This window comes from Eupeodes corollae, chromosome 3 (genome assembly GCF_945859685.1).
Source record: "Eupeodes corollae chromosome 3, idEupCoro1.1, whole genome shotgun sequence".
NCBI lineage: Eukaryota > Metazoa > Arthropoda > Insecta > Diptera > Syrphidae > Eupeodes > Eupeodes corollae.
In genome coordinates this window covers 22,777,421-22,801,519 of record NC_079149.1, presented here as the reverse complement: position 1 = coordinate 22,801,519, position 24,099 = coordinate 22,777,421, and the positions used below count along the sequence as shown (strand labels likewise).

Here is a 24,099-nt window from a genome sequence, read left to right as displayed (position 1 = left end):
TTTTTTTTTTGAACAAACTTTTGTTTTTCTTATTACTTACTGATTACTTTTTGACAGGAAACGTAACGAATTATTCAAATGATTTCTATTACAATTTTTTCTGTTTTACTGTGAATTAATTCAATCCGATTTGTTTGATAAGGAGCTAGTTATATCGGTTATTGGTTTGTTATCATTGAAACCAATCATCGGAATTTGTGTCAAAGGTCAGTTTTAGCTGTCATTGAACATTTTTGCAGTTAAACCAACGTCAGATTGAAATACTGTCGATATTTTTTGGACATGAACCTATCATTGGTATTGCAGAAAATGCACATGAAACAATTGAATAATTGATCAATTTTTTGAGCCATATAATCATCTGTTCAGGAAAATATAAAAACTCATTACTTATTGTAAAATTAAACTTTTTCTCTCAAAAAAAAATTATTGGGTGATTTTAAAAGGATAAATTCTAAAGAAAAGGAAATGTGGTAGAATATCAATAAAACCAATAACATTCAATCAAAAACAAAATGTTGAGGGCTGCTCAATTGCAGTTTAAGTTTTAGTTTATTTTGATAAATCAATCTGACATTGTTTAAAATGTATCGCTTGGATTCTTCAGATAGCTACAACTTGCTCCTCTACTCTAGCTTTTTTACAATTGACCGAGGAAAAATTCAAAATTGATACATAAGTAATAAGTTTTCCCCTATTTTCTTTGTTTTAAAGTACGTATTTTTTTTGTTTATTTATTTTTCCTTCGGAGATTTTCAACAGTTCAAAATTAAACCTAGGGTGCTTTATGAATTCAAAGAAAACCAATAGAGCGTTGCTTTAAATGCTCAACATTTTATTCTCACATTTATATTTACGTGTTGTATTTAGAATTTGTTGGGTTCATTGCACATATCCCCTCAAAAATCTTTTGTGCTCACCAAAAAAAGGAACAATGTATAGAAATTTGTTTCTTAAATTACAAGCGAAGTGTTTATAGTCCTCTAGGGCTTGAAGAATCAACACAACTTGTTAACAAACAAACATTTTTCATATCCTATAATAATTTCAAAACATACAAAGGAACAATTTTATGAATTGTTGCTGTTGTTGAGTCTTTTTAAATTATAGTTTACATTTAAATGAGATTTAGTTTATTTGTTAAATTATATGCTATGGATATGACTGGGTCACACAATAGCACAATAGTTTGACCTCATAAACTCTTGAAGTTATTGTTTTTCTTTCTTTTGTCTGCGTTGAAAATGTATTCATGAAAGTTTTTGAAATGTATTAGGTTTTCCAATAAGGATTTAACTTATTTTGAACACATACTATTTATATTGTCTTTTTTAAAGATGTGAAAACATGCCTCTGAAAATATTGGCAATTCTTTAAAATTAATCTAACTATGATCAAAAAACTTAAATAAATTCAATTTTTCCGGGGGAATGAATTTTTTTTCGAATGGGTATTTTTAGTAAAAAGATTCTTGAGAGTTAGTCAAATGTCAGCAGAGTCAGATATGTCTGTTATAAATATATCTCAAACGTTTTTCAATCTTGTAAACTTACAATTGTGACAATATAACCAGAAACGTCATTGTCAAACGACATGCTTGACATTGTCAGACAAGCTAACAGGTTCTGACAAATTTTTCATATTCATAATAAATCTTCTACGAAGGAGTAAAATTCAATCAACAAACTTTTTGAGAGTGAAATTATATGAATTTGGTACCAAAACAGTCAACAAGACTGACAGTTTTTCAATAGTATCTATTGTTAGATAGCAAATTGTTATGTATCTATTGTTATATCACAATCAACAATATTGCAAAATCAGACAATCCTCTGTACTCTGTTGGAAAATATCTCTTTTCCGCCCTTTGGAATTTTACGACTAAGTAAGTAAATAATTCATTTTATTAGAACAATTATTTGGTTACAAAGTTTAAGTATTATGGTTATGAATTTAAGATAGCTTTGGCTTAGCCGTCCCAGCTTGAATGGTAATATATTATAATGGTAATGAAAAGTTATATAAACATAATAAAAAGGAAAATTTAACTCCAAATATAATCAGTAATTAACAAATTTCTGTATTTAATAATAGATTTAAGAAAATTACACAATTCTTTCCAGTTTCTTCCGTTTAAAATTTCTAATGTTTCCATCATTGTAAAACGTTCCTTTCCTTGATATGCAAGTCTTAGATGTTTGAAGAATGGACAAATGCTCATAAAATGAAAGTTGTCTTCTTTGGCCTTCATGTTGCCAGCAAGCAAAATTGATCTAATGCACCATTGTATGGTCTGCCGTTAAGGTAGATGAGCTCACATCTCGATTTAAACAGCAGCGATATTTCTTCGTAGCTACTCGTAAGTTTGTCCTTAAAGTAGTTGTTACTGCAGAGGTGAATATATAATTCTGCTTTCAGATTGTCATGGTTCTGCAATCAATGCATTACAAGTGTAGTCTTCATTTATTAGCAATAAGGAGTAAAGTTGTTCTTTTAAGGAGTCTAGGTTACTGGAGTTCCAGTCTAAATTAATGTTGTAATAAGAGGCAATATTTTCCCATTTCATCATCCGCCAGTCGATTTTTCTTTGCTTTTTTGTTAGACGAGTATCAGAATGTGAAGCAATTTTAAAAATGTAGTCTACTTAAAACTTAAGGGTATTAGTAAAAATCTTAGCCAACCCTGTTTCAAGATATAATGCATTATTTGGGGTGTTTCTTGGTAGATGAAAATTTTTTTCAGGAAAATTCATTTACATTCTTCAGTAACTTCAATCTCGTTGCCTTTGTAGTACCATTTATTTCTATTTTAACTTTGGGAGCTATGTGTGAAGACCATAATTCTCAATTTTTCAGTTTTTATAGAAAGACCCCAGGTTTCACAATAATTTGAAAGACGGTTAATCATCAATTGCAGGTTTTCAGGTGATTCCGATAGTAAAATTAGGTCATCCGCATACAAAAGCACATTAACAATAGTGTCAGCAATATGAATTATACCGGGTATACATGAGACTATAACATTTATAAAGAGCTAAAATAATAGAACACTTAACAGGCATCCTTGTTTAATTCCTTAGTCTGTATCAAACCACTGAAAGTAAACTGAACCATCCCATACTGCTGCTTGCGTCCCAGTATACATTTCTTTCAGGACTTTGATAAATTTTGTCGAAAGACCTACTTCTGATAGCTTGTATAAGAGTGCATTTCGTTTAACACTAAACATACCATAACGGGTCAAATGACCCATTTTAAACTTTTGTGCGTTTGCACATTTGACTTCATGACTTTTTCTATGTAATTAATGTACAGTTATAAAAATATTTTTGTTTTGTTTTGTTTTGTTTATTCTGGGTAATCCTTGTTGTATATACCGATATCTACCACAACGGGTCATTTAGCTTTTTAGTGTAAGAAAAAGTGGAAAAAATTGAAAGTCTTCGTAAGTACCTAGCTTATATTTTATTTTGATAGCTATAGAAATACAGATCATTTTTTACCCAGCAAAATGTCGAAGCAAACAAGACAGTACAAGTTCTTAGAACATATAAATAATATTGGCGAAGAGTTTTCAGAGATTAGTGAAGATGAATTTTCTGAAAATGAAGATATATTGGTTGCAAATAAAAATGAGTTTGATTCTACAGATACTGACGATGAAGAGGAAAATATTGTGAATGTATGTAGTGGCCGAAAAAGAATAAGATTACTACCAAGTTCGGAAGAAACTGAAGTAGAAATAAATGAACAAAATGTTGCGAATAATGGATCTGTTTGGCAACAAATGCAAGTAGGTGGCACACCTGGAAGAGCACCACTTCATAACATTTTCAGGCAAGAAGTAGGCCCAACAGAATATGCAAAACGTCATATAATGAATGGTAAAGTTAGTACTGCATTTTCATTGATAATTGACCACCGTATTATGAACCATATAAGAACATGCACAATAGAAGAAGCAAAGAGAGTGTTAGGTTCCGATTGGAGTTTATCTAAAAAAAAATTAGATGCATTTATTGCAATTTTATATGCTCGAGCTGCATGTGGAGCAAATAATTTGAATATTTCCTTTTTGTGGAATAACTTATGGGGGCCTAAATTTTTTTCTGAAACTATGAGCAGAAATAATTTTACCGAAATTCTTAGATTTATTCGTTTTGATAAAAAAAGTCAGCGGAGTCAACGTTTGAACACAGATAAATTCGCTATGGTATCTGCAATTTGGAATATTTTCATTGAGAATAGCCAAAACTGTTACAAACCGGGTGAAAATATTACTATAGACGAACAGCTATTTCCGACTAAATTACGATGTCGATTCACGCAATACATGCCTAACAAGCCGTATAAATTTGGAATCAAATTTTGGTTAGCATCGGACGTTGATAGCAAATACGTCATAAATGCACTTCCATATCTTGGAAAAGATGAATATAGGCCCTCTTCAGTACCACTCTCTGAATATGTTGTACTCAAACTCATTGAGCCATTTACGGGTTGCGGAAGAACTGTGACCACAGACAACTTCTTCACAAACAAATCCCTAGCAACACAACTCCTAGCCAAAAAAACTACGTTAGTTGGAACTATTCGGTCAAATAAAAGAGAATTACCACTAATTGCGAAGAAAAAGAAAGATGATATGGAACGATTTTCATCGAAATTTTTTACAACAGATAATTGTACTCTTACAATCTATAAAAGTAAGCCAACAAAAAAAGTACTTTTACTTAGTTCTAAACATAAATTCGTAAAAGTAGAAAACAATAATAAACGTTTACCTGAAACTGTTTCATATTACAATAAAACCAAATTTGGTGTGGACATGACCGATCAAATGGCGAGAAAATTTACTACAAAATCTAAGTCTTGCAGATGGCCTCTCCAAGTTTTTTTCAATATCCTTGATTTAGCTGGCATAAATGCCTGGATTTTGTACAAGCAAACGACAGGAGAAAATATCTCGAGACAAGATTTTTTACTCAAGCTAGCAGAAGAACTTGGCGCCGATTTTCGAGAAGCCCGTGAACAACCAAAACAAGAAACAAATACGAAAGGATCGTTGCCTAAATCTACTACAGATGCTTATAAACGTATAAGATGTCAAATAGGATACTGTAAAGGAAATAAAACCAACAAAATTTGCTCTAAATGTAAAAAATATGTTTGCGGAAAATGTACAATGGAAACACTTATATGTAAAAAATGCGATGAACTATGAATTAAAAGTTTTTATTTTTTGCTTTTGTAATAGAAATGCTCAACATACTATTTTGTTTAATTATAATAAATTTAATTTATATTTTTATTTCCTACCTAAAATCCATATTTCATACATTCAAGCATGAAACATAAAGTCGGGTCATTTTACCCGCTATGGTAGAAATAGGTATATATTAAGTCTTGGTATGATTAGTGTTAACAAGGTCAAATGTTGCTTTTAAATGGACGAAAAATGAGTAAACTTTCTTTTTCCTAGCTTGAAATGCTTTTATTATTAAAGTGAGACAAATTATATGGTCAACAATTGAATAATTTTTTCTGAAACCGGCTTGAAGCTCCGTAAGAATTCAATGATTGTCAACCCAATTGTCAAAACTGCTCACAAGTATACCGCAAAAGATTTTAGACATCGTGTTCATGAATAAGATTCCACTGTAGTTTTCAGCATTATTAGAATCACCCTTTTTATGTATTGGAAATATCACGGACTTTTTAAATGAGCTTGGTATTGTAGCTGTTGTTAATATCGTATAAAAAAGGTGCTTTAAATTGTTGTTCAAGGTTTGGCAGGCGTTTTTTAAAAAATTCATACGGTATACCGTCTTCAATGGGTGCTTTTCCATTTTTTGCTTTAATAATAACATTTTGAATTTTATGAACTGTTATTTCCGAATCTCGAATTTCGTCCGAGACTAAAGGTTCTGCAAATGATAAACTTGATTTGATAAAAAGTAACCCTTTGAAGTGTAAAGCGAGATTATCTGTGGATTAGCTGCTCCTATCAGGAATTGGACCCGTTTATTTCCTTGGCTGTTTTCCAAAACTCTTTTGGGTTTTTAATGAGATCTAGCGATCGTACTTGGTTGTGTTAAAATTCAACTTTTTTGAGGAAGCATAGAGTTTTATACACAGCATTTGATTCTATATACAATCTCTTTAGTTCTTCTGTGTAGCATTTGTGTAGAGAATGTAAAAAAGCGAATGATTTTGCCTTGCTTTAACACATTTATAATCAAAACGTTTAAATTTGACTGAGGTAGTATGATTTTGGGTTTTTGAGGAGCTTCGTATGCTTGATGTTACTGCATTTGAGAATTTGTCCGTAGAATTAAGGCTTGCAGGAATTTTGGACAGATGTTTATTTAATTTGTTTTAATACGATAAGAATTTTGCAACTATGTCCAAAGCGCTACAGAGTTTGTATCTATCCATACTAAACATCAGTTGAAAAGTCTTGACATAATCTACAAAACGATGCTATGCATGATCAGTTTGGATCTTGCGTTCAGGCAGTTATAAGCGTGTAAACATGGAGTTTACTAACGCCGAAATTCGCGCTATTTTAAAGTTTTCCTTCGTTAAAGGCAAATCCGCTAGGGAAACGTTCCGTGAGATTAATTGCATTTTTATTGGGGGATGTTACTCTATGACTTTAAACCGAGGATGAATGGTTTCGACGATTCAGAGCAGGTGAAAACGACACATGGATAAGCCAGCCGGTGGAAGAACGGTGACGGCGAATACTGATCAAATTATCGATTTAGACCGACATATGGCATCGCGTGGCATTGCCCAGGAGATGAGAGCTTGTCACCAAACCATTTTAAAACACCTGCAGAATGATGGATCGAAAAAAAACCTTGATGTTTGAGCACCGCATGATTTGACGCAAAAAAAAACCTTCTGGACCGATTCAACACTCGAATATGCTGTTGAAACGGAACGAACTTGAACCCATTTTTGGTAGCATCCACCATATAGTCCGAACATAGTGCCACGTGATTACCACCTTTCTGTCCATGGCGAATGCCCTTGGTGGTGTAAAGTTGAACTCAAAAGAGGCTTGTGAATAGTGGCTGTCCGTGTTCTCCGCAAATAAGGAGGGGGGCTTCTACGAGGGATTTATTAAGAAGTTGCCATCTACATGGAAAAAGATTATTGAACAAAGGGCGCATATTTGAAATAATTCCGAACACTGTGAGACTTTTTATAGAGCATATAGACCAAAAAAGGGGAACGGAGATATTTTCCAACATTTTTTTAATGTGACAGAAAAATAGGATTCGTCAAAAAATAATTACAACGTGTTCGTTGATGACATTCAAACAATTAACAATTGAAACGTTTCAAAAACATACAAACACTAATTTTCTTGTAATGGAGGTGCAGCTTTCTTCTAGTAACTCTTTTTTGAAAACTGATTTTTTTGAAAACAATGTCTGATAAAAATTGTAGTAAAAAAAATTAAATATTTGTTTTATAGAAAAAATCGAAGCAATGATTGTGTCGTGAAAAGTATTTACATTTTAAAAAATGTCGAAGTCGTTTCATATCAAGTTATTTTTAACACTGTAATGTAAAATTTAGTCATTTTACAAGATTCACAAAAGCTTCCATATAAAATATACGAAATATGTCCATAAAAATTTCTATGAGTTAGAGTGCTTCATAGTTTCCATAATCGGTCAGTCAGTTCTTCAAAAAGTGTTTTTATGATTTTTGTAGTGCTGTATCTACTACTTTTTATATTTTCAAACAATATTTTCTTCAGCGTCGAATCACAATCTCGGAGGGTATGTTAATAAACAAAATTGTCTTATTTGGGGTTTCTGAAAACCTTCAGGTAATTGAAAAAGAGGGGCTTACATCCACAAAAAGTCACTTTTTGGTGCGGTCTTTAATCGGCAGGCGGTGTGATTAGACCCTATTTCTTCAAAAACGACGATGGAAAGACTGTCACGTCAATTCGGATCGTTATGGTCCTATCATAACCCAGTTTTTTTTCCTGCTATTGAAGAACACGACTTGAAGAATATGTGGTTTCAAAAAAACAGTGCCACATAACTAGAGCTAATATCTCTCTATTGCACGATTCATTTCCTGGCCGCATAATTCCTCATCTCATATCGTGGCGATATCAAATGGCCACCAAGATCATGCGATTCAAACCCGCTGCACTTTTTGTGGGGCAAGGCGAAAGACCGTGTTTATGCAGATAAACTTTTAACGCTTGAGCACTTAAAAAACAACATTAGTCAAGTTAGCGGTATCAAATGGCCACCAAGATCATGCGATTCAAAACCGCTGCACTTTTTGTGGGGCAAGGCGAAAGACCGTGTTTATGCAGATAAACTTTTAACTCTTGAGCACTTAAAAAACAACATTAGTCAAGTTAGAGCTAAGCCCAATACTTCATTGTTCAAACTTTATAAGAAAAAGTAATATTATGAAAAACAAATATTTTGTATGTTTTTATTTATGTTTACTTTTGAAACCTCAAAATGGATTAAAAGATGGTCACTTGACACACTTTTATAGTCAACCCTATATTTTTGAAATTCTCTTTCGAATTCAGTTTCAATATTCAATTTTTTGTAATATTTTGCTTACTTAAACACCAAACAACAATTATTATGAATTATTATTATTGAACTTTAATTTATTGCCCAATAAAAAATCTAAAACAGCACTTCAGCGAAATCCGATCTAAGCACTTGACTTTAATATGAAAACGCCCATTTATGAAACCCAAATCGATTTTTGAAGAAAAAAAATTAAAAACATTATCCATCAAAAATGACAAAATTAAACCTAAAAAGCAAAACTCTATAAAATAGAATTATTAGGAAAAGGCTAATTCAACCGCAGGCTGCACACTTTCTCTATAGGTACTAACTATACTCGTATAAATACAATCTATAATATTTATTTTATAACAGAAACACCCAAAATCACAGAGTAATAAATGTCAAATCCTATATTAATGGTTATGGTTCCTAACGCAATATCTCAATATATATAAATATTATGTACTTCAGCAACCAACCAGAGGGTAGTGGGATTGTGGCAAGTTTGCTGTGTACACACTTTTAGGTACATTATTTTAATAGAACTATAAGTATAACATACCTATACCAAAAATACGTAGGTTATGAAATGGCTAATCCAAATAAGTGTATAAAATGGTTTGAAAAATGCAAAGCCAGCATCTGAATTAAAATAACCTTATGGATATTGTGTAACCAAAGAGAACGTGGTGAGTCAGCTCATCCAATCCATGCACTCAGGCAGATTCTAAAATACATCCTTCCCATAGTAAAAATAACAAAATTTCTAAAAGTAATTTCAAATTGAAACAAAATTTCTTTGCTATGATGTAAGAGTGCCACATGAATAAAAAAAATTACATTTTATTTTAAGTAATGGCGGAGGTTTTATAGGTGACATTTCAAAAGATGACATATTCAAAAATGACAGCTGCCAAAATGAAACCTCTTATTTAGTAACCTTATATTTTTATTCATAGTTCAGAACGTGTTTTCTAGTTCACTATTGTTCTATTATTTGTCAGAATTTTCTCCAATTCATTATTGACAAATTTGAATTCAACTGTGAACACTCCCTTAAAATATTGACCACCATTTTAATGTCAAACCATTTAACTAAAACTATGGATCAATATTTTAAACGATTTAATAACTTGAAGCAGTTTAGAAAAATTACTAAGCTAAAAATATGATTTTACTGATTTTAAAATATTAGCTACTCAATATGTTTTTAAAATTTGCAAAAGCTAATATCACAACTCTATATAATTTCTGAATTTCTGATATTTTAAATGAATAAGTCTGTTTCCCAAACTTAGGTTTCGTTGCTTTGTTTTATTTCGCGAACTGTCAATTTCAAGGCGTCTTCATATGAACCAGGGGTTATTTTGCTAATAAAAGATGGATACATTTTTTAGGTCGATTTTGAATTTGAATAATACAGCCATTATTAAGGAAGTGATTGTCATTATTTTTATTATGATAATATTATTACGGTTCAATTATGTGTAGAACAAAATATCTACCAAATGGCCGCCACGGGGGCACACCTCCATACCATGGTTTAAATATCTTCTCCTCCATTTTCTATCTATGCATACGGGACCAAAAATCACCCGGAGAATTTTTCTCTCGAAGCATCCTAAGCCGTTCTCATCTTTTTTTGACAGGTCCAGACCTCAGCGCCATAAATGAGAACCGGCATGATGAGTGTCTTATAGATGGTGAATTTAGATGCTCGAGAGAGGACTTTACTTTTCAATTGCCTTCTAAGTCCAAAGAAGCAGCGATTTGCAAAAGTTATTCTTCGTTTGATTTCAGTGCTGGTGTCGTTGTCTGTATTAATAGCGGTGTCTAGGTAGACAAAGACCTCAACTACCTCAAAGTAGCTACCTTAACGTAGCTGTCCATAGTGACGTTTTGTCCAAGACATCGTTGGTCAGTGTAATTTTTTGATGACAGTATATACTTGCTGTTGCCCTCATTGACCTCTAAACCCATCTTCTCCTCTTCCGTCGCAATGCTCAAAAACGCTCCATTGACACCACGCTTTGATCTTCCAATCATGTCAATATCATCTGCGTATCCGAGTAATTGGATGGACCTTTGGAAGATTGTGCCTCTAGTGTTGACGGTTGAGTTTTGCACAATTCTTTCCAGAACGATGTTGAAGAAGTCGCATGACAGTGCATCGCCTTGTCTAAAACGTTTTTTGACATCAAATGCATCGGCAAGATCTTTTCCAACCTTGATAGAGCAGCGTGCATTCTCCATCGTCATTCTGCACGAACAGATAAGTTTGACAGGGATGCCAAAACTAGACATTGCTCTGTAGAGCTCTTCCCTATGTATGCTGGCATACGCGGCTTTAAAATCGATAAAGAGATGATGGGTATCGATTTAAAGTTCCTGTGTTTTTTTCAATACCTGTTGTAAAGTGAATATTTGGTCAACATTGGACTTTCCTGGTCTTTAGTCACACTGATAAGGACCCATCAGGCTGTTGACGAACGGCTTCAGACGTTAACATAATAAGGCAGAAACGATCTTATATGTGATTTTAACTATACTGATGCCTCTTTAGTTCGCGCAACTTAGAGGTCTCCTTTTTTACGTATCGGGCAACCTATGCTATAATTCCACTCATCGGGCGCCATTTCTTCCGACCATATTTTGCAGATGAGTTGGTGCATGCTCCCTACCAAGCCATCGCCTGCTGCTTTGAATAGTTCCGCAGCGCTGCCGTCAGCTCCAGCAGCTCTGTTTGACTTACGTTTAGATATAGCTACGAGTATCTTCACTTCGTTAAGGTCAAAGTGGTCTTTCCATATTCTCAACATAGACTGCGGTTCTACTACGCTGTTCCACTGATCGTCTCTACAGGCTTCGGTTCGTGGCTGGTGCCCTTGGGAAGTGTTTGTTTTTTAAATTTACGAACCTCATTCCTGTTGTGACATCCCTCTATCTCCTCTATAGCGCGCTTCTCGTGCTCCTTTTTTCCATCTAAGAAACCGGTGTTCCTCTCTCCTCTTATGCTCCTAGAGCTCGTGAGCAGCTCTGGTCCTTCTGTGCAGCGCGGAGCCGTTTTGTATGCCTGTTGTTTCGCTGCGTGCGCTTGCCGGCATTGGTCGTGTAACCAGGGGTTTCGCTGTGGCGGCCGTGTGAAACCTAGCACTTCAGAGGCGGCAAGGCAATGTTCCAACTAGTTTTCAATGCTTAATGCAGGCAGCATAGGACTCCCTAACAGGTTACTAGAGACTCGATCGGAAAAGGACATGGCAGTCTCTTGCGATTGTAGCCGTCTAACGTCGAATCTTCTCACAGTACCTGCCTTGGATCAGGATATCCGTAGCCGTACCTTCGCTACAACGAGGTAGTGGTCCGAGTCAATGTTGGCCTCTCGGAATGTTCGGATATCCTGGATACTGGAGAAGTGTCGTGCGTCGATCGCAATGTGGTCAATCTGGTTGACGGTTGATTGATCAGGAGATTTCCATGTCGCCTTGTGGATATTGAGATGTGTGAACTGCGTACTAGCTACCAGAACGTCTCGCCCCGCAACGAAATCGATCAGACTGTATCCGTTGTCGGAGGTCGTGTCGTTCAGGCTGTATCTCCCGATTATGCCGCCAAAGATGTCTTCTCTTCCTATCTTGGCATTAAATCTCCTAAGACAATTTTAATGTCATAGCCAGGGCACTGCTCATATGTCTTGTCCAAGAGCTCGAAGAATATGTCTTTATTGTCTTCATCTATCTCCTCTGTTGGGGCATGGCGCATATTAGGCTTATGTTGTCGAATTTATACTTGATGCGGATTGTCATGATGCGCTCGCTCACACTGTTGAAACTCGAAACTTTTTGCCTGAGTCTAGTTCCAACAACAAATCCACACCCAAATAGACGCTGTCTATGTTCTCGGTAGCAGTCGGCGTAGTATACATCGCAGTCTTTTAGATTGCGTTAGCCCGGTTCATTCCCACTTCTTGGATGGCTGTAATATCTGCCTTGCAGCAGTTTAGGGCTTCCGCTAATTGTTCGGCTGCACGTGGTCTGTTAAGGGACCTAACATTCCACGTACAGATCCGAAGTTCATTGTCCTTATTTCGTTTGCGTGGGTTGTCAACAGTGAATCCGTCCGTATTTGAGGCTTGTTGGTGCTTCGCAACTAATGTATTTTGTACCTGCTTAGGAAGTCACACCGAAGGTACAACCCCCAACCTGAAGGGCCGGATCCTAAGTAGTTCAACCTTACTGGAACTGTAGACGCCACCGTTGATTCCATCTCGAGAATTCGTCCGCTGCCGTCTGGATAAGCAGAGGTGCCTTAGTTGAAACACCTCTCCCCCTTTCTCGTTTGCTGCACCCAACAACTTAGAACCCAATCTCCAGTTGAGATACTAGGTACCCAATGTTCACCACGGGGAGGTAAGAGTAATAGTTGATAGACAGAGGTGGGTTTTGAGAAAAAACCTGTGGACGCTTGTGTCCTCTTGAATGCACATGTCCATCATTTGAACATCGAGGCGTAATGTTGGACGAATAAATTGACCGAAATGAACGTTATGCATATGAATAACCCGAATAATAAGCCTGAATAACCTTAACGCGTAGCTCGAATGTTTATTCTTTCCATGGTTCAAAGTGAGAAATGTCAAATAAAATACGGAATAAAACTTGACGTTTATGTTTAATTCAATTTCAACATCGGCCCTTAAAATTTAATTACTTTTAATAAAACTTAACTTTGTTCCAATTTTTTGATAATCTATTTTGACTGCAATTTTTAAACAAACCCTGTTTTTGAAAAAAAAAATAAATCGCTGTAAGTACATTATGATACTCAAAATTTGTCAGCAACTGTCATATTGTCTGAAGATTTCAAGTCATCGTCAATGGCAATTATATAACTAACAGATCTGACTAAACTTTTTTTTTGACATTTTATAGACTTAATACTGAAAATGGTCTTGATTTTAAATACATACATATCTTTCGGATTAGTTTTAAGAGATTGACTTTAAAACTCTAAAATAAAATTTGACTATTATTTCTCTTTAAAAACTAAATTTACATTTTTTAGTAATCAAAACTTGACAGTAATTAAAAAATATTACCCCCAAACTTGACTTTGAAATAAACTTGAAGGTTTGATCTTGCAATGGATAATGCCAAATTAAAAATCTCAGTTGAACTTATCCTTAGATGTTACGTAATATAAAAGTAGCCTTGTATTTTTCGTACCAAAGAAGAGACAAAAAAATCAATATCGTACTTATATACTCGTACAATATCTCTTAAAATTCAAATAAAGTTGAATCAACAAAAAAACAACAACAACAAACTCCCATAACCTCAACCTATAACTTCAAATATTACAAAAACATCACCTTAAATCACCAAAAGAACAATTTTCAACTTTTCTTGTTATCTTTTTGTCAGGAAATTAAGTAAAAGCTTGAATATTATCTTCTAACCACAATCAAATGTCATGTTCGAAGATAAATAGCCATTTTGTCATCAATTTACAAATGTACCCAAAATATCGAAAATATTGTTAAGGCCGGTGATTTATTGACAGAAGGACAAGCAGTGGTGGCGTGCGGCAGGCGTGTTGTTCATCTTTTCATTTACTATTTGTTTGTCTCATTGCGGTGAAAGCAATATTTTTGAAAATGGTTTGCCAAACGAAACAATAACAGAAATGCGATAAGACAACAAAAATGGCCAGAAATATTTCTTTTCTTTGGAAATTGTAAGCCAAACATTTGTCAATTCAACTGAAATAAAATAAGATTTCCGACCCGGGAAAAAAAATCAAAGAAAACGACCGACGACGCGACGCTTCTGTAATCCGCTCCCAAAGACGAGCAGTAATATCTCCTCCCACTATGAGTCTCAGTCAGGATAAGAGAGGGAGTAGGTATAATGTCCTTGAATGTAACTACAACAAAATGAAACAAAACCAAAGACAACGCGAATGAAGAGAACGACGACGAGGACGATTTCATAGTCAATTGACCAAACAAAAAACAAAATGAGGGTTCATGTCTTGCGTTGAGGTTGAAGTTGAGGTTGAGGACATTTCAATCCCTAAGTGGTAATAATTATTAAATTACGATATTTTCACCAAATTATTATTATTATCCAAAGGATCTTCTTCTCTTTAGCCCTATACCTTGCCAACAATGACACTGTTCAGATGCTCATCCTTAATGTTTGTCCTTTTTTCGGAAAATGTTATAATTTTGCCGGCATTGCTGCCGCTTGCTTTTTCAATTGAATAAATTTTCATTAAAAAGTTTTTTTTAACTTAATTTTTATTTTATGTTGTTGTTTTTGTTTTTCAGTTATTTAAACAACGCGTTGGAGCACCAGTATCATCATCCACAGAATCGTTTATGAAACAACATCGTCCTCACGAATGGGAGCATATCAAAAAGTACACGCTTATGAATATTGAAGATGGGATCCGAGGACTCAAGTGAGTAATGAATGTTTGTTTTATATTTTGTCACGAAAAACAAAAAGGTAAGGATGAGATATAAAGAATACAGTGAAAATTAAGGCGTGATTGTGGGTGTAGGCGTGGGAGTGGGCGGTTTGGCTTGGCGTGGAGTTTGGAATGTGAATAATACATGTTTAGCATAAGGATCTCTTGGTAATATAATAATTATAATAGGTATCAAAAACTTCTGCCTTTTTTTGGTGGACATTTTGTGTAGGTTTTATAATATCCTTTGGTAAAATTATATAACCTTATTTATGGCATTAAAGTTTAAAAATTTGTTTTTGTTTTCGAAAAGAAAGAGGGTTTTTGTACTGCCCCGCTGAGATGATTATGTATTAAGGTTTGGTAAAATTGTTTAAGTAAGTTTTTAAAGCTGGTTAGATAAAATTTGAAGATTGCCTTGCCTAAAAGGTGAGTGATTGATATGAACATATTTTTAATTTTTAAAGGGAGAGCACTAAAAACTTTATTTAGTTAAATATTAAAAAAGCTGTTTAAGTGTTTAAGCTAGAGCTTAAAACACGCTGTATTACCGATCTTTTTGAAACTTAAATTTGAAAAGTTCTCAAAGATGTTTTCGAGTTAGGTACGAAGTACTGGATCCAGAATCAAACAGAATCCCGCATCACAGAATCCCGATTCATAAAATCCCGAATCACAAAATCCCGCCGTTTCACTAATAAATCAATAGCACTGCATGAATTTAATCCACCATAGTGTTGTTTATTATAAGCTCAAAGAAAGTTATGTTTATTTTTTACAATTTGGAAAACGAGCTATGACATTGATAAGAATTTGGGTGCACAGAAGGGGCTTTAGTTAAGTTTTAAAAAATATATATTTTTTTAAATATTATATCTGAGGCTAACATTATAAGTTTAATTAGTGTTTAGTGATGATCAGTAGCGGATTGTGTGAGCAATACAATGCGTCCTTGGCATGAATTTTGTTTTTTTGGTGACACTATTTTATGAGAATCAACGAGAACGAAATTTCGTACTGAATTTTTAATACAATGACTCGTTTATTTTCCTAACGAGCGCTGTTTTACTAAATTTTCCGCTCGATAAAATATAACGAAAATGTTTATTTTGAAGCTGACTCAGTTTTTTTCAAGAACACGTCTGAAGTAAGACTTTTAATGATCTAAAAATAACTTTTTGTTGAGTTTTAGGTTGGGTTGAGTTAGTTTTGGTTTGATTAAATAGAGTAGGGTGGTTTTTTTTGAGAATTTTATTGGGGCTATTTTTTCAAAGTTAGATTAGGTTAGGTTAACGTAGCTGCAGATTTAGAATCAACACACTTAGGCCAAAAGAAAAGGCCCATTGCGATACCACATGAATCTAGAGAATTACTTCCTACAAGTCGAACCATTTAGAGCTTTTTGTAAAGCGAAGAAGATATTTGATATCCTTTTTAGCCAGTTCACTGGGATTATCAAAAGAGTAGTCTTCCAGATGAAGTTTGCATCTCAGTAAAAAAGCAGGGCAAGTGGAGAGGAGGTGAGATATTGTTTCTTCTTCTTCCTCGTCCATACAGCTCGTGCAGAAGTCATTTAAGGCTACACCGTGTTGTATTGCGTGTCTGCCTATAAGACAGTGTCCCACAAGGCAACCTATTAGGGAGCTTATATAAAGTCTGCTTTGAGATAACAAGTCTTTAGAGCGCTTTAGGTCCAGTGAAGGCCATATGAGTTTGTGGCTGCGCATGTTGGTTAATTGTGCCACCTAGAGTTTGCTATCGCAAAAGTTATTTCTTTTAGCAGTAGTTCACATGTAGCTATCGATATACCTATCTTCTCCCTTTCAGGTGAAATAATAATGACGGTTCCATTTTTAGCGAGTTTATCGGCTCTACAATTTCCTGTGATGTCTCTGTGGCCTGGCGCCCAACAAAGGTGAATGTTTAATTGCTGCGCCATCTAAAAAAGAGACGATCGACAATCAAGGGCTGTTTGAGATTTTGTTGAGACACCGTCAAGAGATTTAATAGCAGCCTGACTTTCAGAGAAGATGCGGATATCAGAAGTTGATATCACGTTTTCTGATAAATAGTTCACGTAATTCCGTACAATCAATATAACCAATTAAAACGTCTCCTAAAAATAGGTTCTCCTAATCTCAACAGGTTTTATATCTATCAACGCGCAGATGTGTATGCTGGTAAAGGCAGGGTCCAATGAAGTTTCATAAGAGAATACTTCGTAAACCTTTTTTGAATCCTTTCTATTCTATTGGAAGCGTTTTTGTAGTAGGGAGACCAAACTACACAACAATATTCCAGAATAGGTCGAACGAAACTGATAAAAGGAGACTTAATTGTATAAGGACGTTTAAATTCGCTAGGGAGTCGGAATAAGATGCTTAGATTAAGCTTTTCTGAGTACACACCACTACCAACTCCCTCATTTGTGTTGGATCCATCTGTAGAAAAGTGAATACTTTTCTTATCCAGGAGTTTATTGTCTTCCCATTCATCACTGGATGGAATGGATATCTCGAAGTTTTTTCCAAACTGGTGTTTAGGAATAGTGTAGTTTTTGTACTTTTGTATAGAACCGAAGAGATTTAAGATAATAGAGTGCCCTACATTGTTGTTGGTCCATTGAGATGAGGAGTTGAGTCTTATAGCTGTCCTCGCTGCCACTTGTTTACTGAAGATGTCGAGGAGTGTCAGATGGAAGAGAGTGTCTAACGCTGCTGAAGGTGTGGTTCTCAATGCCCCGCTTAAGCAGAGACATGCAGTGCGTTGGACTCTGCCGAGTTTGTCGTTAAAAATCACCAAATTCAAAAATTGATGTACCGTTGTAAAGAAACTGCTCGCTAGATGCCAAATTCACTACTATCCATACTCTGGGACAATAAGTTTCCGAGATAATAAAAGTTTTAAAGGAACCAAATTCATAGTTTGATGTACGGTATATTGAAAAAAATTCAAAAACTTTAAAAGAAATAATTTGTTCGTGTTTCAAATATAGAAAACCTCCTGACATCCGCTAATGTCAACAGTTCCGTCTATTTGAATAACTTTTTTGAATAAAATCACCTTTGGGTGGCCCTCTTCGCGGGTTCTCAGGATTTGAACTCCTTTAAATTTTTAAATGCTCTAAGCTTCTAATTTGTAAAGTGGAGCAAATTTATACATAGTTTTGATTAAAGTAAGATTATTGTATTGCGCTTAATATTTCAAAAGCATTTGATAAGGTTCGGACTTAGGCTCTCTTATCAAAAATGCTTGCATTATATTTATATGAAACTCTCCTTCGATGGGTAAGAAACTACCTTTCTAACAGTTCAATACAAGTTGCATAGGACGGTTTCAAATTCAAAATTAATAAAATAAATGCTGGTTTCCCTCAGGGCCCCGATTTGTCTCCGACCCTCTTCCAGCTATTCATTAACGATCTCTCTTCTGCCACTTCTAATCCATTCAACTGTTTCGCTGACGACAGTACCTTCAGTTTTTATATTCACGTTTTTGTCCTTCGAATGTGGACCACCAATGGCATTTTATAAGTTTATTAAAATCTGGTCAATATTGGGAATTTTAACCGTGTAAAATTGAATGTTTCAAAACCCCAATTCTGTCCCATGTCGTTAAAGCGTAACCCACCCCGATGCCGCTATCCATGAGCACCATTGCCATGAAGGAAACTAATCAAATTCCGGTACTCGATATGTGCACCCCGTTCACCTGTTATGAATTGCTGCTAGGTGCTTATTGTTCTCTTCTTTTGATCGGGCTGTAATTAACAAAGCCTTCGTTTGTCCAAAACTTGAATATAACCCGCGTATTTGGGCAGCCCTTAAAACAAGTTTAAGTCTCTTGCATAGGATCAAAAAAGAGCTTTGAAAATAATAGTTGATAGGTGATAGAACGGTAACCGAAACATTTACATCACTCGAACACCGTCCCAATGTTTCATGTCTTTGGATGTTTTACAAATATTTTTACTTATACAGTTGCATTCACTCCCTTTTTTCAAAATGAACTCTTATTATCAAATCATGTAGTAGTATGATGGTTAACTTTAACTTTTGGGAAACAATGACTTATTTGCAAATTGTAACCTTTACAAATCCATCAAACAAAAACATACCTTACATTGATGTTTCTTTCAAGAGATTTCTCTTCGTCCCTTTCTCGTTCGGGAAACACCATCTGTAGCAATGAAAAAAAAAAAACTTTTTTAAAATACATTTTTGATAACAAATAACTTTATCTTGATAGTCCTCGATATAAGCACCACCTAAAGTCTATGATTTATGACGTTCAAATCCATTATATTGTGATAAATTAAAAAAATTGTGCCTCGTTACGCGTAAAAACCTATAAGCGACTTAGGTATAACGCTTATTCACTGTATCATGGGATTGTATTATAATATATAATCCAATAGCATTCCTTCAAGGACAATCCATCAAACCAATATTTGTGTAAACAACATTTTTATTACTTTCAAAATTCCCTAATATTATTAATATTAAGCACGAGTCCTAGACTTATATTTAAATTTAAACCCCTATATTCAACTTTACCTAAATATTTCCAGAAACGGTACACTGGATCTCCTCCTCGGCGACACTCCAATCCTCGATTATTATCGAGCCATCGACCATGGCTGTAATTTACTAAGGGTTGGCGAAACCTACGTCGAAGATACTTATGCCATTGGCATGAAAAAAGGGTAAGTCCAAAATTTCCTTCTCAAACACAAACTCATCTAGAATCAGGCAATACGATTTTTGAAAAACTTTTCCCATCATTTTTTGTGTAATTAAATTCTCTCTCTCTCTCTTTTTCTGCAAAACAGCTTTCCACTCAAGGACTCCATATCAGCATTAATTGCAAAATACTCAAGCAATGGATATTTAGATATACTTGCTGAAAAATGGTACGGTGGTTTGCCGTGCTTCAAATTGGACAGTGATATTATCATGCCACGACCCTTGGGTATGTACATAAATTCACTTCAGACTTAAAGCTTCAAGAACATTTTCATATTAAGTTCTCAAAAAAAAAATTTTAAAAAAACACAAAATGTTTCTTAATTTATTTACCAAAACAAAAAAGGGGTTGCTGCTGTAGCTGGAGTCTTTCTTCTGCTTGGACTCGGAATCACGGTCGGAGTTGTGATTCTCATCTTCGAGCATTGGTTCTATAAATTCATGCTACCAAAACTACGCCACAAGCCCAAGGGCACTGTTTGGCGTTCTCGCAATATAATGTTCTTCAGTCAGAAGCTCTATCGGTTTATCAATTGCGTGGAGCTAGTTTCACCCCATCATGCTGCCAGAGAACTAGTTCATACCCTTCGACAAGGACAAATAGCCAGTTTGTTCCAGAAGAGCATTAAAAGGGTTCGTAGTTTGATTCCATTATTTTGAATGATGGCTGCTTCATTGCAGACATCAGCTTTTGTTGTTTTGATATTTTTCTTTTGTTTATAATTTATTCTGTTGTCCTTTTATTATTTTGTTTTGTGGTTAAAAATGCTTCAAGTCCTATGCGCGTTTAAGTTTTTATTTGTTTAATTTGTTTAAACAATTACAAAGCACATTATTCGTTAAGTTTTTATTTTTCTTGAAACTTTTCTGCTGAATACACACACTTCTTCTTCTTCTACTGCTGCTGAATTCTGCTTTGGATTCTATGCTTCGAGTTTTCAAAAAATAAAAATAATCTAGGATAATCTACACTGAAACAAAAAACAAACATTGTTTAGCAATTTCAAAAAAGAAAATATTAATTTTTTGTTGTAGTTCCAGTGACATTTATATGGTGTATCCGTTTTTTCTTTGTTTTTTCTTCTTCTGTTTTTGTCTTTCGTTTCTCCTTTTTCTCGAATAACCAACTTTGTTCTAGAAGGAAGATGAGCAGCGGCGACGACGGAAGAGCAAGGCTCAATTTTTCGAGATGATTCAAGAAATAAGAAGGTAAAAACATTTTTAACAAAATAAGATTAAACTAAGAGTGTCTTAGAGTTCGTTTTCATTATTTCAAACTTTTGTTTTTTCAAAAGCGTTTTAAAATCAAGACACGAACTCTTTAACTCATATTATGGGAAAAAGCTCAAAACCTTTTTTTATATGTTCTTTCATACTAGAGTCCAACAGGCAGAGAAGATGAAATCCAAGCTTGAAGTTCTGAAAGAACACGCAGAAGCCGAAGGCCATCCGACAATTCAAATTCCCGAAATAATAACACCACACTCACGATCACCTAAACCACGTTCAAGTCCTCGATCAAAACTCTTCTCCAGCCGTCACAAACGTTCCCGATCGAATTCATCAACTCTAAATGTTCGTCGCTTCAGCAACGATAGCATTCTAAGTGATCGATTGGACACGATTGGGCGACGTTTAAGTCGTGATCTAACCAATTCCCCACCGGATTTCGGGAGACGTTTTGATACCCTAAGTGCCACAAACACAGGCTCCGGTAGTACTGTGAAATTTGAGACCTACTCTGCTAAGGATCTGTCGAGTGAAAAAATAGAAGAAACCAAATTCGATACATATAGTGCTAAGGAGCTGACTGTGCCGGTTAAAAAACATCAAAACCGACGATCCCCGCTGAATTCGGAGACATTCAAGCCGATGATGGGAAAGGAGGCTTCTGGTGAGAGTAGCAGCAATTCAACAGATAGTCCCACGGTTCAGCTGTTGCCAGTTCTGCGGGAAGGTCTAGTATCTCCAATATGTCAGGAGGATCGCGCCCAAGCCCTGCTGCGTGAGCGCATGCATGAAGAACTCATCACAAAATACGGTGAATGTGAGTACGAAGTCATTGTGCCGATAGAAGACTCCAGTCCTCCCCAAACGTCCAGTCAGAGGACCAGCTTTCGATCCACCAATCGTTCTCCACCGCTGACCCTCATGCGACACCGTCAACGCAGCCTCGATGGCTTAGAACAGCGACCGAAAATGCCCTCGCCACCAAGAATCTCTGTCGATACCGATACACGACAAGTAAGTATTTCACGATCCAATCTTCGAGAAGTATCTTTAGAACGCTTAAGCCGTGAAGACCTGCTCCGATTAAGCGAAAGCACCGAGTCCGAAATTCATGACTATCTTAGTAAACCAGCAATAGAACGGTCACTAGAGCCGCCTTGAAACCACTGATCAATTACTGGAGTACTTTGTACATTATTGTATTGTAATTTGTAAATCCTTTGAGGTGTTTAGATATGGTGCGGTCGGTGGTAGCCACGTCAAAACCAAAGGCTGGTGTTCGAAAGCTCAAACACACATAGGTAACCATATATTAACAGGCACCATATGGAGTTAAAAATTAAAATTGTCTGCACCAGGTGCGGGAATCAAGAACAAAAATTCCCTTTGGCTTACAAATTAATTTCCTTTCCCAAAAACAAAAAAGGGAAATTAAATTGTAAAACAAATACAAGTTTTTGTTCTCTTTTTAAATTTAAACAGTTAACGATAAAGGAACGTGTTCAAGCTTTTTGGAAAAAAATTATATTATAAAAAAAGTTTTAAACTTAAACATATTTTTAAACAAAACAAAAAAATAAATAAAAAAGTTTGTAAGTGAAAAAAAGTTAAACATTAAACTTAATTTAAAAATAAAAATAAAAACTTAAAAAAGCTTTAGGAAACTCTTTTCAAAAACAAAAAAAGGAATCATCAAAATTCCATCATTGTTATCTCTACGACTCTTAAACCTAAACAAAAACTTATTAGCCCTTTCCCCCTGTTTTTATATAACTTCTCTGTTCATATATCTATTTAGATTTTAGATTATTTGTTAAGTTTAAAAAATTAAAATTAAACAAAACAAAAACTTTAATTGGTTACAAACAAAATAAAAAAAAAGAAATTATACATGAAAAATTCAACGACCATTTAGAAAATATAGAATAAATCAAAAAATTATTATTATAATTAAAAAAAAAAACACAAAATATGATTAGATAAATAAAAACAAAACATTTAAAAATAAATTTACAACAAAAAGTGAATTAAAAACAAAACAAGTAAAGTAGAATTCTAAATTAAATTTTTAAACAAATCACAAAACAAAACAAAAACGGTGAAACAGAAATTGTGAAAATTGTTAATTAACAAAACAAAAAATTGGGCGACGGTGGTTAGGGCAGACTTTAAAAATAAAAACAAAAAGATTATATAAAAAAAAACGGTCCCATATTACTGCTAAATAAATTAACTGCCGTCACATTGTATAAATTTGTTATCTACTAAATAGTACATTTATAGATTAGTTATGAATTGATATAAACATTGTATATAAACAAAGTTTTTTTTTATAAACCAAAATGGAGTTTTCTATTTTTTTGAGGACGCATGATTTTAGTTTAAGTTAAGTTCAACATTTGGATACATTTGTACTGTTTAATTGTTCGATATAACTTAAAATTCAAAATGTTTTTTAATAAACACTAATTAGATATTAATTATCTTAGCAATGCATTTTTCTTAATTTGTATATACATCAATGATGAGATACTTTTTGAGCTCTAAACTTTCTTATTTTTTAACGAAAGGTATGTAAAATGTGTGTGTTTAACGAAATCCAGGCATTCAGTTTTTATTAATAAGGATTTTTAATTTGTGAATGAAGTCTTTTTTAAGAGCTTTATTTTGCGTTTAGTTGATTTCTTGAAATAATTTAAACTTGTTTTGAAGACAAATTATTATAGCTTTAATACGGACTTTAATTTGAATTATTAAGAATTGGAATATTAAAACTTTAAAAATCTCAGTCCAACAATACGTTTAGAAACTGGTAAGTTTAATAATTTATTTATAATTAATAAATAAATATCATATTTTTAATTAAGTAACTATCATATATACAAAAATTAGTAAGTTATTTCCCTAGATTTCACAATAAAATAACTTCTTTCACCAAAAACTGAGGTTCCACAGGAGTGAATTTCAGGCCCAATATTCTTAACGAAGAGAGTTTGATTTTATTGGTAAGAGTTACTTAGATAACTTTCATCAAAGTCATAGAATTTTTAACGTATCTTTATATTATAAGTACGTAAGGAC

At 34.3% G+C, this 24,099-nt stretch overlaps 1 protein-coding gene across 3 annotated transcripts in view; it reads left to right on the top strand.

Annotated features, from left to right (window-relative positions):
• LOC129949971 (uncharacterized) overlaps positions 1-23,879 on the top strand; it is a 286,002-nt gene extending 262,123 nt beyond the window's left edge. For 2 of the 3 annotated variants that reach the window (XM_056061724.1, XM_056061722.1), the window contains 6 exons: positions 14,901-15,034; positions 19,614-19,748; positions 19,875-20,014; positions 20,135-20,421; positions 20,927-20,997; positions 21,168-23,879. In XM_056061724.1, coding sequence (XP_055917699.1) covers positions 14,901-15,034; positions 19,614-19,748; positions 19,875-20,014; positions 20,135-20,421; positions 20,927-20,997; positions 21,168-22,179 — 1,779 coding nt within the window. In that variant the 3' untranslated portion in view covers positions 22,180-23,879. The remainder of the gene's footprint in view (positions 1-14,900; positions 15,035-19,613; positions 19,749-19,874; positions 20,015-20,134; positions 20,422-20,926; positions 20,998-21,167) is intronic. The other variant, XM_056061723.1, reaches the window with a different exon arrangement.
• Positions 23,880-24,099: the final 220 nt, after the last annotated feature.